The following is a 14703-nucleotide window of genomic DNA, read 5'->3' as shown; positions in this document are numbered from 1 at the left end:
TATTACAATAAAACACCTTGATGTACAATACAAAATAGTACAGTTTGAAGATGTTCCAGAATTCTCTGCTACAGAATAACAAAATTTCTTTCAACGATAAATAAGTAGAATTCAATTTCCCTTTTAGTGACTTAAATCACCATTTGAAATTATCTCAAACTCTGTACATAATCAGTCTGTACACTCCTCCCTCAATTTTTAATCAATCAATATCATATTTACTGTTCTGCAGTCTATGACTGAACAGAGAGTGAAAACATGTGACAGTGAATATTTTGAAGTGAACAACATGATTATTTTGTTTCACCTGCTTTAGTTTGGCTATAGCAGCCACATTGTCAGTGCTACAAGAAAGATCATTAAATTGGCCATTGAAATTTAATATATTCATGTTTTTAAATTTCTAAATTTTAATTTAAAAAAATCTCTGGGTATTGTTCAGATAGGATCAAAAATAAAAGAAAAAAACACAAACACAATTCATAAACAAAAGAGACTTAGTGTTAGAACTAATGCATACTAAAATTCTAAACTGCCCACTACATTGGAAACATTCCACTCTAGGGATTTATGAAAACATCACCAATATACTGCTGTCAGTTTGGCAAAATACAGCCAACTAAAGTTAAAAAAAAAACTCCCAACTTGTCTGGACAACTTGGAAAGAAGGGCCAGATCTCATTTGTCACACAAACAAAGATGTGACTTAAATCCAAACGAATCATGGCAAAATAAAATCATGCTGATCACTTCTAAAATTGAAACTGGTTATAGTCAATACTTTGTTTTTTTTCATTCATACTTATATTTTCAGAACACAAACTATTTGCTACCACAGTTACTTTAACAATCAAGAATTTAAGTTGCCTAAACCATCAACTACCTAAAACACTACAAACACTTGTTTTTGAAGATAACCACGGTTACTTGGAAATGTGTAAATTATTACAACTTCAAACATTGAACCCTGATGTTTTTCCAAATAAACCTAGTTAGAACAAGGAAGAAAAATGTGCTACATGAGAACAATGCTTTCTGGGTGTGGCTAGAGGGTTAAAATGCAAATTTAGACCAGCATTGCTTTGTGGGCACACTCAAACTGAAACTGCAGGATTCTGATAATAAGTGTGTGTCTGACATTTCTACCAGTCAAGGTAGCTGTGCCCATGCTTTCAAATTGTGCCATTTAGAATTAGGCTGCTATTACTTCTATCCTCTCAAACACCATTAAATATTTAAAAAAAAACAACCAAACTGAAATGATTAGCCAGAATTTTCCAGAGATTTCACAAACAATTTCTGATTGATGATAGAGTTCTAAAATGACCAGCAGCAGTCATACAAGTTAGTGACTGGATAGTATTGTATAATGTTTATAATACTGAGAGCAGAGAGATGTTAAGTAATTGTGCTTTGAAAGACAAGAGATGAAATTTTAACTTGTAGAATGAAATGGTAAGGGAACAGTGAATGGTTAAAAGAACTATAATACATGATTGTGAAGTTAGTTTTAAACTTGCCTACTTTTAAGTACAGTATGCTCAACTCGAGCAAGAAAACCCTGGAGGGAGGCAGGATACCAATTTGAATATCTTAAGAGGTAATTAACAGCTATTTTAACAGGGTTTTTCATCTCTAACAGTGGGTGCACAGGTGTCTCAGGATTCCTGGAACTCTCCAGCGAAAGCAATGCAAGAAAACAGCAGCAAATGAGGGAACTAAAATGTAACAGGCAAATAAAAATCCCATAAGTACTGACATTGCACAGCTGCCTCCTTGCTCACAGGAGTCATGAGTGCCAGAACCAAAGCCACATGAGAACAAGATATGTCTGGGAGCAAGTACGTGGGATGCAAGATTCAGGTGTCTTGACTGTTATAATCACCCTTTAGTGCTCACTAGCAATGACTGCAGCTACAGGAGCAGCCATATAAGATGAGGAGAAATGCAAAGTGACCATGATACAAGTAGCTGTAACTGCTGTTCTGGACCTCCTCATAAAAGCAAGATTTAGTTAGGGCCTACTAATATGCTGTGGTTCTGTTCGCCGAGCTGGAAGTTTTTGTTGCAAACGTTTCGTCCCCTGGCTAGGTGACATCATCAGTGCTTTGGAGCCTCCTGCGAAGCGCTTCTTTGATGTTTCTTCCGGTATTTATAATGGTCTGTCCTTGCCGCTTCCGGTTGTCAGTTTCAGCTGTCTGCTGTAGTGGTTGGTATATAGGGTCCAGGTCGATGTGTTTGTTGATGGAGTTTGTGGATGAATGCCATGCCTCTAGGAATTCCCTGGCTGTTCTCTGTCTGGCTTGCCCTATGATAGTGGTGTTGTCCCAGTCAAATTCATGTTGCTTGTTGTCTGTGTGTGTGGCTACTAGGGATAGCTGGTCGTGTCGTTTCGTGGCTAGTGAATGTTCATGTATGCGGATTGTTAGCTGTCTTCCTGTTTGTCCTATATAGTGTTTTGTGCAGTCATTGCATGGTATTTTGTACACTACATTAGTTTTGCTCATGTTGGGTATCAGGTCCTTCGTTCTAGTGAGTTGTTGTCTGAGCGTGGCTGTTGGTTTGTGTGCCGTTATGAGTCCTAAGGGACGCAGTAGTCTGGCTGTCAGTTCAGAAACGCTCCTGATGTATGGTAGTGTGGCTAGTCCTTTGGATTGTGGCATGTCCTCGTTCCGTGGTCTTTCTCTTAGGCATCTGTTGATGAAGTTGCGCGGGTATCCGTTTTTGGCGAATACCTTGTATAGGTGAACGAGGACATGCCACAACCCAAAGGACTAGCCACACTACCATACATCAGGAGCGTTTCTGAACTGACAGCCAGACTACTGCGTCCCTTAGGACTCATAACGGCACAAAAACCAACAGCCACGCTCAGACAACTCACTAGAACGAAGGACCCGATACCCAACATGAGCAAAACTAATGTAGTGTACAAAATACCATGCAAGGACTGCACAAAACACTATATAGGACAAACAGGAAGACAGCTAACAATCCGCATACATGAACATCGACTAGCCACGAAACGACACGACCAGCTATCCCTAGTAGCCACACACACAGACAACAAGCAACATGAATTCGACTGGGACAACACCACTATCATAGGGCAAGCCAGACAGAGAACAGCCAGGGAATTCCTAGAGGCATGGCATTCATCCACAAACTCCATCAACAAACACATCGACCTGGACCCAATATACCAACCACTACAGCGGACAGCTGAAACTGACAACCGGAAGCGGCAAGGACAGACCACTATAAATACCGGAAGAAACATCAAAGAAGCGCTTCGCAGGAGACTCCAAAGCACTGATGATGTCACCTAGCCAGGGGACGAAACGTTTGCAACAAAAACTTCTAGCTCGGCGAACAGAACCACAACAACGAGCACCCGAGCTACAAATCTTTGCACAAACCTTGGCCTATTAATATGTCCACCTGGTAGCTAAAGTTATTACACCACTGCACCAACCACCATGCATCCCTGCCTCCATCAACACAAATCAATAAAACTTCCCTTTCACTAACAGCAATTGCTCAATTTAGTTTTGTCCTACCATTCATCATAAGATGGAACTTGCCAGGCTGCTGACAAAAGCAATCAAGGTGTGAAATAGGAACAAAGGATCAGGAGTAGGCCATTCTGTCCATCGAGCCCGCTCCACCATTTAATTCTCGACAAGAAGGGGCTGGGGGAACACAGCAAGTCAGGCAGCATCAGGAGGTGGAGACATTTTGGAAATTTTTGAAGAAGGGTTATACCCAAAACATCGACTTCTTCACCTCCTGATGCTGCCTGGCGTGCTGTGATCCTCAACTCTCCTGCTTTTTTTTTTACTTTGGATTCCAGCATCTGCAGTTTTTCTGTCTCCACCATTCAGCTGACCACCTACCTCAATGTCTTCCTCGTGCACTACCCACATATCTAATGATGTCATTAGTACCCAGAAATCTATCGATTCCTGTCTTCAATATAGTCATTGATAAAGCCTCCATGCATCCACGGCAAAGGATTCCAAAAGTTCACCACTCTAAGTGAAGAAATGTCTCCTCATTTCAGTCTTAAATGGTTGTCTCAAATTCTGAGACTGCATCCCCTGGCTCTATACTCACCAGCTAGGTAAGACATCTATCTACACCCAAAATAAAATGAAGAACTGCGGATGCTGGAGATCTGAAACAAAAACAGAAATTTTTGGAGAAACTCAGCAGGCCTGGCAGAATCTGCGGGAAGAAAGCAGAGTTAATGTTGAGTCCAGACACTCTGTCGCAGTTTCTGTTTATCTATTGACATCCACCCTGTCAAGTCTCTTAAAAATGTTGTTAACTGGTGCAAGTATTTAATTTTTATGTAACTTAAGAATTAAGCAGCAACTTCATATAACATTGTGTAACATACTCATTTGCATATCCCTGTACAACTGTAAATTGTAATCTCTTATTGCTTTGCCTTTTTCTGCTCTACCGAAGTAATACAAACTCTATCGCTTCAGCAGAGCTGTAAGAATGCAGGCAACTTCAGCTCTTGGCTGCATTGCTCAGATGCTCTTGGCAGGTGTCCTTTGGGTTTTAAAGCTCAAATGGGTTCTGTCAAAAACCTCCCTCTGTGTAGTGCTAGACTCAGCCATTTAGGAACCAACTATTATATGGGGCACTAACTGGGAGCACTTTGAGCAGAGTCTTTATGACATGTCACCCTCTCATGGTCCACCTGATTTCCCTGCTAGCAATCAACTTTTAGAGAATTTTGTTGTGAAATACTGAAGAATTGGGAGCAGGATTTTACTAATTGTGTTTCACCATGACATAAAATTGCAACCATTTGTGAAGACCTGCATTCACAAATCAGACTGTTGTATTTGATGCTCCATGAAGATAGATGGTCACTCTTTACAATGATATTTTTGCCCATGGAAAGAACTACAAGGTCATGTCACATGCTCATATCTGTTGTACTACTTCTTCATAGTTAGCATTAACTTGTGTATCAATCATACTGTAGTTACATTATGTGGCTTAAACACTGGTTTAAGCCTTCATCTAATTGATGTTGAAGAGTTATCACCACACTTCTGGAAACCTGTCAGTTGTTAACTGAAGCATTGCTCTAAGAAAGACTTTTCTCCAGCTGCCAGTAACATTATGACTGCAGGCTCACCTTTACCTAATATATTGTGCTCTCTTCAACAGCAAGGATGGCAAGAAGTGACATATAGGAAAGAGTAATGGAATGTTAAATAGAGGGATGAAAAACATTTATTGAGGGTCAGAGTGAGGGAGCAGCTCTACTTTGCACTAAAATAAAAAAAGTGTGTCAGTAGTGAATTGTCAAATAGATGAAGAAATGCACAAAGAAGAATGGGCACACTTAGAAGATAAGTTGAGACATTATGTGCAGAAGGTTTGCAAAGACCGAACAAAGGGATCAAGCTGATGCAGTTTAGGATGTGGTTAAATGTTTAATTGAAATTAAATTTCCAGAACTGATTAGGTTATTAAATTCTTACCCACATTACATCCAGGAACAGAGCCCCACATCCTTGTCTCTGAGCCAAGCTTCCTCCTCTTTTCTATAGGGAGAAGCATCTCCCCACAATCCCTTGGATATTACAGTGTGAAGTCTTGGAGTCACCTGTGAGTGGAGATGCAACTTTGCCATATTGGGAATTCATTACTTTGAACTGCTTCCTGTTTCTCTCTGTCCATAATTCAGACTTTTTGCAGTATCCCTTTAAGTAGTTCAGTGGACGTACAATGTTACATGTCCCATTATGCCCGTTTAGACTAACTGTTTCGGGAATCCAGAAAAGAAATGTGAATGCAGTAACTGGGTTAAAAAGTCACTGACAGACCTGTTCCAGTTACTTCCTTGCTTCCGATATGCTATTGTGCATTATTTCTTCAGAGTAGATTTGAATTTTTCAGCTAAAAAATTATTTGTGGATTCCATTCTTTGTTTGTACTATAATTGTGTTTTTTTTAAAACAACAGAATGCTATTTTGTCTAGAAGACAGCTGCCTCAAATGGTTTTCATTGCTATTGTCAGCTAAAACTTACCTGAACACTGAAATCTGATGTTATCTTTCATTGAGAGAAGGTTCAACTTGACAGAAATGTCACAATATTTTGGGGGCCACAATTTCATACCTGTTTAGCTAAAGTCAGAGGTGATGCTGCTTGGGATCAAAATTAGTTGATAAAATCATTAAATACTGGACGACTGAAACAATTGTTTAAAAGTCTGAGTATGTTACATGAAGGTTACAGAAGCAGGTTTGTCAAGTTGTAGATATATCCATTCTTTCACTGACAACCTATTTGAATGGCAAGAATGCACATGCAAAACTAATACGATTAAGATATTCGAAAGGTAAATACAGTATTTGCATTTGCAAGAACTTAAGAGCTAGGTCAACCCCTATAAAATGGCTCTTAGACGGGGATCTGTAGAGCATCGGTAACCTTTGGGCAAGGTCTGCAAAATAATGTGTTAACTAAGCAGGGCTGACCTTAAGGTGGGTAACCTGCAACACCACAGTGGCCAGGTTCTGTCGTGGGTCAGAGTAAAAGATTGAATAGCGGCCAGTTTACTGCAAGCCAACAATGGAGTGCCACGGTTACATTTGCAAGAGTAAGTGGGTGAATAGACTGGCTAACTCAATGAAGAAGGACGAGGCATAGTGTAGTACAGGGGTACAACACAAAGCACAACATGCTGAATCATAATTAACAAAATTGGTGGTGGGTTTTAAGTCAGTTCAGCCTTATTCAGGAGATAAGAGTTTCTTTCAAAGAAAATTCACAAGGATGACATTTTCCTGAAGTTGCATCTATTACCATCCGCAACTGCAAAAGTGACCTATTGTTTCAAGTACCTGAAAACTCCTCAAAACTGCACTGTGGAAATTCTGAGTCATGTAGAGCAAATACAAAAACAAATAAAATATATGGTGACTACAGAATATTTTTGTGGTATGTCAATCTGGCCATTGTCTGTTTCTGCACAACATAGGTACCCTTAAAGAAGCTGGTGAATAGCTGACAGTCAGTGAGTAAATTCCTTTAAGTTAGAAAAGTATTTAAAATGGCCTCAAGTACCTAACCTGAAACCATGGACAATACTGAATCCATTTATGTGGAATAGAAAGTACAAAGAGAGTGACATAGAATTTGAATTTAAGGAATCCAGTAACGTTTGGCTGTAATATGTTGTGTACTTAAAGAACTATTATCCAATGAAGTAAAGAACCATGCAAAATTGAAGCAATACCTCACTGGAATATGCAGATAAATAGAAAGACTTATTTTAATGATAAAAGCAAAAGTAGTTAGAAAACTCAAATGACAATATGAGATGAATTCTGGAAAAGGGTTGGAAAATATCTCTTTGCACAGGGTTTTGGCTTGTTAAAAGTAAGATAAAACATTCTGAGAGGAGCTAATTGTTCCAGCTGCTTTAAAAATGTGTAAGTGACGTCTCTGAAGAGGCAGCACAAAAGTGAAGGCCACACCACTTTCCTATGGCACAGTTGGTAGAAAAGTTGAGATACAAGCAGAACAGCTTTGTGAATGCGAGCAGTCTGCAGTTCAGTCGGATGAGACAACTGCAGCACTATGATTTAGTAGGGAACATTTTGAAAGATTTTCTTGTTTGTGAGGCTTTACCAGAATTTTCAACAGTTGAAGAAATATTCAAGTAACTGGATAATTTAGTGGAATCAAAATTGCTCAAGTAGGAGTAGCAAGCTGCTGTTGGCATAGATAGTATTGATACCATGGTAAGCAGTAGGCATGGTGCTGCAAGAAAAAATGCTGTTAAGCTGTAAGTAATTGTGGCGCATTCTATTTTGTAGCTTCAAAATCATTACTTGAAAAAGGACGGATTTGAATTGCATTGTTCAACGTAGACAAGAGAACTTGAATTTTATGCCCAAACAGAAGGCCAAACTTGTGAATTCAACTATCTACAAAACAATGTTAAGAAATGAGTGCAGGATTTAAAAATAAAAAGAACTGGTTAACTTCAAATTGGAGAATAACTTACGAATATCATGGTCAAACATTAAGTATTGACAGATTGCAGTGAGAAACAGGCACAGCCACCTCACTGATATCTGTTAAGAAAACACCGATTTTCAGCATTATTAACACACTTTTCATGAAACATTTCATATTGAGTGTTATTGATATGTTTCAACTAAAAAAGCTCAAGAACCACTGACTTAAGATGCTTTGATAAATGGAAAGTAGTGTCTAACTGTACAATAAGAAATGCTAACAGATTTCAAGATGCTTTCTGGTTCCACAATTAATGATGTTTATACTGTAACAGGGTGTGGCAATTTAAACAGGAGAATCTGATAAATAAGGTGCTTCAGTTTTATCAAAGACAGTTCCATTATGCGTTACTTTTACAAGACTATCTAAATTCTCAAGACTGTCACAAATTCACAGATTGGCTGTAATTCAGTTGACAGTATAGAACAATGTAACAGCATTGTGTGAAAAAGGCAAATCATTTAGCTATTTTTGTGTCAAGAGTAATGTAATTTCAGGTATAATTGTTTTTTGATAGAGATAAGACTAAGTAATGTTTACAGAGAAAACTGTCATTGATTGGTTCCAGAAATTAAAAAAAATTAAATCAATAATGAAACATTTCATTGAATGGGATTTGTCTAATAAACTGCATATTTATACCTTCACAGAGCTTTCAAAGAGGCAAGTGCATTTTTTGCAACATATCATAAATATTGCAAATGTATGAAAATGGATTCTCTTCTCCATAATGATTCCAATCAAACACAATATTTAAGCTACTTGAGGAAATCCACAAAATATCCATTTATGTTTTTCCAGGTTAAAGTGCTCGGGTCACAATTAGCTCCTTTCTTATGTAGCTCTTCCATTTCAACTCATACCACCTAGGTTCAGAAACATTGGATTAACTAAAATCAAGTTTGAGCAACTATATCAATCCCAAGGATGCCCAAAACAGTCTTGTGATAGAAGTAGTACCAATACTAGCTTCATAGTTACTAAAATATATATATAGCTACTAAGTAATCAAGTTCAGTCTCTATCAAGTAAACCAACTCCAAAACAAAGCTTAGTAAATAACTGTAGATTTCAGCATAAAATATGATTAATTCAAAAGACTATCTCAGGAAGGTGAAAACATCTTTTGCCCCTCTTTTGCCTTCTTGTACTGATTTTGGAGATGGTGTAGCAGAGGTCCCTCCATATGGGCAGCCATCAAAATCTAAGTGATTCAATGTACATTCCACAGCTGGGATGTATCCACTGTCCCACATTCCGGTCCCACACAGCTTGCACAAGTCATGTAGACTGCAGGGGATTCTAGGCAAGAGACGAAATTGGTACAAAAGGCTCCGTGCCTATAGGGAAGAAGAAGAAAATGTGTCAGATAAAACAAATAGGATTGAATGAGATTTGTCTTTTCAAGGATTTTAATGTGAGAACAATTACACAACCTCTATTTACATAAATAAAAAAGCTATATTTAAAGTCACAATTTATGGTGGCTTTGCTTTATTCTCCAATAAATCCATGGAGAAAAATAATGATCAGTTAGAGCAAAATTTGCTGGGTTCACAAAAAGGTGGAAGAGAATGCTTTAGTTCTTCAGTCTACAAATTACTATGACTTTTTTTGTCCATGACTGGCAACACACCACTTGACCTTTGCACTGGGGAAAAGACAATGTAACCACTTATTTTGTTACATATATGTCTCTGACAAAACTGCACTACTGCAGTTTGACCTTGAGTAGCACCACTGCTTCCCCCTCCTCAAAAAAAATTGGAAACATAAACCAGAATTCATCTTTCTCTGGAATTAAGTTTAGGTAAACTTGTTTTTATACAGCCTGTTTTGCAATTCATACACACAATAGCCCATTATTGGAGATTAACAGGGTTTTTTGAAACATTTACGAACACTGTTCAGTTCAGTTATTCAACAATTACTACAGCCTAGCTGTTGTTAACAATAATACTTTAAAATTTCAGCAGCTGTCATTATGTTAAATATGGTTTTGGACTGCAGTGAACTTTGGGGCAAACTAATACAAATCCTGAGCATTATGTAGGAAAATGTTTGTTGCATGTTTTTGTCTCATTTTTATCCTTTCCACAAAAGAATAAGTCACAAACTTGTAAACAACCAAAAAAATGCACAAAAATACCACAAAAAGGACTATTTCCTCATACAGAAAAAATGAGCAGGAAACAACAGATTTACAGTGTTGTAAGATTTCAAGTCTTTTTTTCTAATCCAACAATAGAATAAAACACTAAAAGACAATTTGTGCTACAGGATTTACATATTTAATACATAACCTTAGAAACAAAAACACACTGACATAAGTGCTGCAAATCAGTATCTCTTTAAAAAAAACCTGTTATAATCCGAACATGCAATTTGGGAGGAGTAGGCCATTTGAACCTGCTCTACCATTCAATAAGATCACAGCCCGATGTGCGAGTGCAGCCTCAAATCCACATTCTAATGATTCCTGATAATCGTTCAACACTTTGCTTCCCAAGCTTTTTTCTATATGTATTTTAAAAACATTCAAGGACTTTACTTCCAACATCTTTTCAGGAAGAGTTTAAAAGCTCCACAATCCTCAAAGAAACAAAAGGCTTCATCGTTGTTTTAAATGGGTGACATTGATTTAAATGTTTGCATAAATTATTTCTTATTCTTCTAAGCTCTAGCAGACACAAGCCTGGCCTGTTCAATCTTTCCTTCCAAGGATATGTGCCTATTCCAGGTATTTGTTTAGTAAATCTTCTCTAAGCGGTTCAATGCATTTACATCCTTCCTTAAATAAGGTGACCAGTGCAGTGCACAATATTCCTGATGCGGTCTTGCTTGTGCCCTGTATAAATGAAGTAGAACCACCTTACATCTGCATTCAATTTCCTTTGGTGATAAATTATAATATTCTATTAACTTTTGTAATTATTTATTGTATCTGCATTCTAGCCATTGCAAATCATACATGGGGACATGCAGATCCCTCTGAATCTCTGAGCTTTTCAGTCTTTCACCATTTAGATAAAATGCTTCTCTTTCACTCTTCAGGCAAAAAATGGATAATTTCACATCTCCCACATTATATTCCATTTACCACATTTTTGCCCTCTCATTTAACCTATCAATATATTTTTGTAACCCCTTTATGTACCCATCTCAACTTACTTTCAAGCTTTTTACGTGTCATAAACAATCATACCTGCTGTCCCTTCATTCAAATAATTTATATTAATTGTAAACAGTTAAGGTTTCAGTGCCAAACCCTTTGGCATACGTCTCATTATATCTTGCCAACCTGAATGAAGCAGAGCAGTCTGTTTCCTGCTAGCCAACTGACCTACCATACATGACAAAAGCTACCCCTACACTGTAAGCTTTTATTTTATGCAAATATACTTGACATGGCACCTTTTAAAATTATTTCTAGAATTCAATGTACAGTACATCCACCTGTACTCCCTTACTCACAGCACATTACTTCCTCAATAAACTCCAACTGACTGATTAAACATGATTTCCCTTTCACAAAACTCATCCTATCCAAGTGCACTGCTATCATCTCTTTCACAATAGCTTGTTACTAATAATAGTTAACAATAATAATCTTAATACTAATAGATTATTATAATAATAGCTTCAAACATTTCCCCCATGAATGATGTTAAGCTAATTGGTCTGTAGATTCTCTTCCTTTTTGATAAAGGAATTACATTTCATCATTTTCAGACCCACTGGGACCAACACTCACTTTATTTACATTTTTCTTCTAAGTATTTAAAGAAACTCATACTATTTTTACACTTCAGGCTAGCTTTCTTTTGTACTAATTTATTTGTGTTATTAATTTTCGGTCATTCTTTGCTATTTCTTGTATTCTTTCGAATCTTCTGATCTGTTACTTATCTTTGGACAATTTTCCAATTTTTTTTCCTTCAAGTGTGATACTAACATTAATATTTCTTGTCAACTACAGACTGGTTAGTCCTTTGGGATTTTTCTTACATATTAGTATCCTACATATTCTAAAATATCCCTTTAAATATCTGCCACTGTGTTTCAATTGACCTAACCTTTAACTTCATTTGGAAATTGTTTAGCCAACTCTGATTTCATGCCCTCATTATTGCTCTTACATAAAATTCCAACAATAGTCTTGGACCCACTCTTTTCTCTCCCTGAACTGAATGCAAAATTCAAACAACTGCTGCTAACTGGAGGTATCTAAACTGTGAAATCATTAAGTAATGCTATCTCACTGAACCCATACCAGGTCCAGTTTAGCATGTTCTTTAGTTCGCTCCAGAACATGCTGTTTGAAGAAACTATTCTGAAAATTTTCTGTGAACGTCTCATCGAGGCTATCTTTACCATTTGACTTTTCTAGTTGGTATGTAGATTGAAATATCCCATGATTATCACTGTGCTTTTCTGACAAGCTTTCATTATTTCTTCCTTTATGCTGCACCCTACAGTTAGAGGGCTTGTTCACCACTCCCATAATTGATTTTTTTGCCTTTATCGTTCTTTATTGCTATCCAAATTGTTTCCACATCTTGGTTTCCTGAACTTAGGTAATCCCTCTCTATTGTGCTGACATAATAATTAACAACAGGACCACTAATTCACCTTTTCCTATTTTCTCATCATGTTAAGTGTACTGTATCTTCCTAGATTTAGGTTAATAGACAATAGATAATAGACAATAGGTGCAGCAGTAGGCCATTCTGCCCTTTGAGCCTGCATCACCATTCAATATGATCATGGCTGATCATCCTTAATCAGTATCCTGTTCCTGCCTTATCTCCATAACCCTTGATTCCACTATCCTTGAGAGCTCTATCCAATTCGTTCTTAAATGAATCCAGAGACTGGGCCTCCATTGCCCTCTGGTGCAGATCATTCCACACAGCCACCACTCTCTGGGTGAAGAAGTTTCTCCTCATCTCTGTCCTAAATGGTCTACCCCGTATTTTTAAGCTGTGTCCTCTGGTTCGGCACTCACCATCAGCGGAAACATGTTTCCTGCCTCCAGAGTGTCCAATCCTTTAATAATCTTATATGTCTCAATTAGATCCCCTCTCAGTCTTCTGAACTCAAGGGTATACAAGCCCAGTCGCTCCAGTCTTTCAGTGAAAGGTAATCCCGCCATTCCAGGAATTGACCTCGTGAACCTACGCTGCACTCCCTCAATAGCCAGAATGTCTTTCCTCAAATTTGGCGACCAGAACTGCACACAGTACTCCAGGTGTGTGGTCTCACCAGGGCCCTGTACAGCTGCAGAAGAACCTCTTTGCTTCTATACTCAATCCCTCCTGTTATGAAGGCCAGCTATTAGCCTTCTTCACTACCTGCTGTACCTGCATGCTTACCTTCATTGACTGGTGTACAAGAACACACAGATCTCTCTGTACTGCCCCTTTACCTAAATTGATTCCATTCAGGTAGTAATCTGCCCTCCTGTTCTTGCCACCAAAGTGGACAACCATACATTTATCCGCATTAAACTACATCTGCCATGTATCTGACCACTCACCTAACTTGTCCAGGTCACCCTGTAATCTCCAAACATCCTCATCACATTTCACCCTGCCACCCAGCTTAGTATCATCAGCAAATTTGCTAATGTTATTGCTAATACCATCTTCTATATCATTAACATATATTGTAAAAAGCTGCGGTCCCAGTACTGATTCCTGCGGTACCCCACTGGTCACTGCCTGCCATTCCGAAATGGAGCCGTTTATCATTACTCTTTGTTTTATGTCAGCCAATCAACTTTCAATCCAAGTTAGTACTTTGCCCCCAATACCATGCACCCTAATTTTGCTCACTAACCTCCTATGTGGGACTTTATCAAAAGCTTTCCACTACATCTACTGGATCTCCCTCGTCCATCTTCAGAGTTACATCCTCAAAAAATTCCAGAAGATTAGTCAAGCATGATTTCCCCTTCATAAATCCATGCTGACTCTGACCTATCCTGTTACTAATATCCAGATGTGTCGTAATTTCATCCTTTATAATAGACTCCAGCATCTTTCCCACCACTGAGGTCAGACTAACTGCTCTATAATTTCCTGCTTTCTCTCTCCCACCTTTCTTAAAAAGTGGTACAACATTAGCCACCCTCCAGTCCGCAGGAACTGATCCCAAATCTATCGAACTCTGGAAAATAATCACCAACGCATCCACAATTTCTCGAGCCACCTCCTTCAGTACCTTGCGATGTAGACCATCAGGCCCCGGGGACTTATCAATCTTCAGACTTAACAGACTCTCCAACACCAATTCCTGGCAAATATAAATTCCCTTAAGTGCAGGTCCTTCAGCCACTGTTACCTCAGGGAGACTGCTTGTGTCTTCCTCAGTGAACACAGATCTGAAGTACCAATTCAATTATTCTGCCATTTCTTTGTTCCCTGTAATACATTCCCCTGTTTTTGTCTTCAAGGGCCCAATTTTAGTCTTAACCATTTTTTTGCTTTTCACATACCTAAAAAAAACTTTTACTATCCTCCATTATATTATTGGCCAGTTTACCTTCGTACCTCACTTTTTCTCTGCGTATTTCCTTCTTCTGTTGTTCTTTAAAAGCTTCTCAGTTCTCCGTTTTCCCACTTATCTTTGCTATGTTA

The 14703-nt window shown here is 38.1% G+C and overlaps 1 protein-coding gene across 5 annotated transcripts in view; it reads right to left on the bottom strand.

Annotated features, from left to right (window-relative positions):
* Positions 1 to 8618: 8618 nt before the first annotated feature.
* tbc1d16 (TBC1 domain family, member 16) overlaps positions 8619 to 14703 on the bottom strand; it is a 127765-nt gene continuing 121680 nt past the window's right edge. For all 5 annotated transcript variants that reach the window (XM_060844500.1, XM_060844502.1, XM_060844503.1 and 2 more), the window contains one exon: positions 8619 to 9402. In XM_060844500.1, the coding sequence (XP_060700483.1) occupies positions 9163 to 9402 (240 nt within the window). In that variant the 3' untranslated portion in view covers positions 8619 to 9162. The remainder of the gene's footprint in view (positions 9403 to 14703) is intronic.

Source organism: Hemiscyllium ocellatum, chromosome 25, assembly GCF_020745735.1.
Source record: "Hemiscyllium ocellatum isolate sHemOce1 chromosome 25, sHemOce1.pat.X.cur, whole genome shotgun sequence".
Classification (NCBI taxonomy): Eukaryota; Metazoa; Chordata; class Chondrichthyes; order Orectolobiformes; family Hemiscylliidae; genus Hemiscyllium; species Hemiscyllium ocellatum.
Note: the sequence above shows the minus strand (reverse complement) of the source record. Positions and strands in the feature narration are given on the sequence as shown.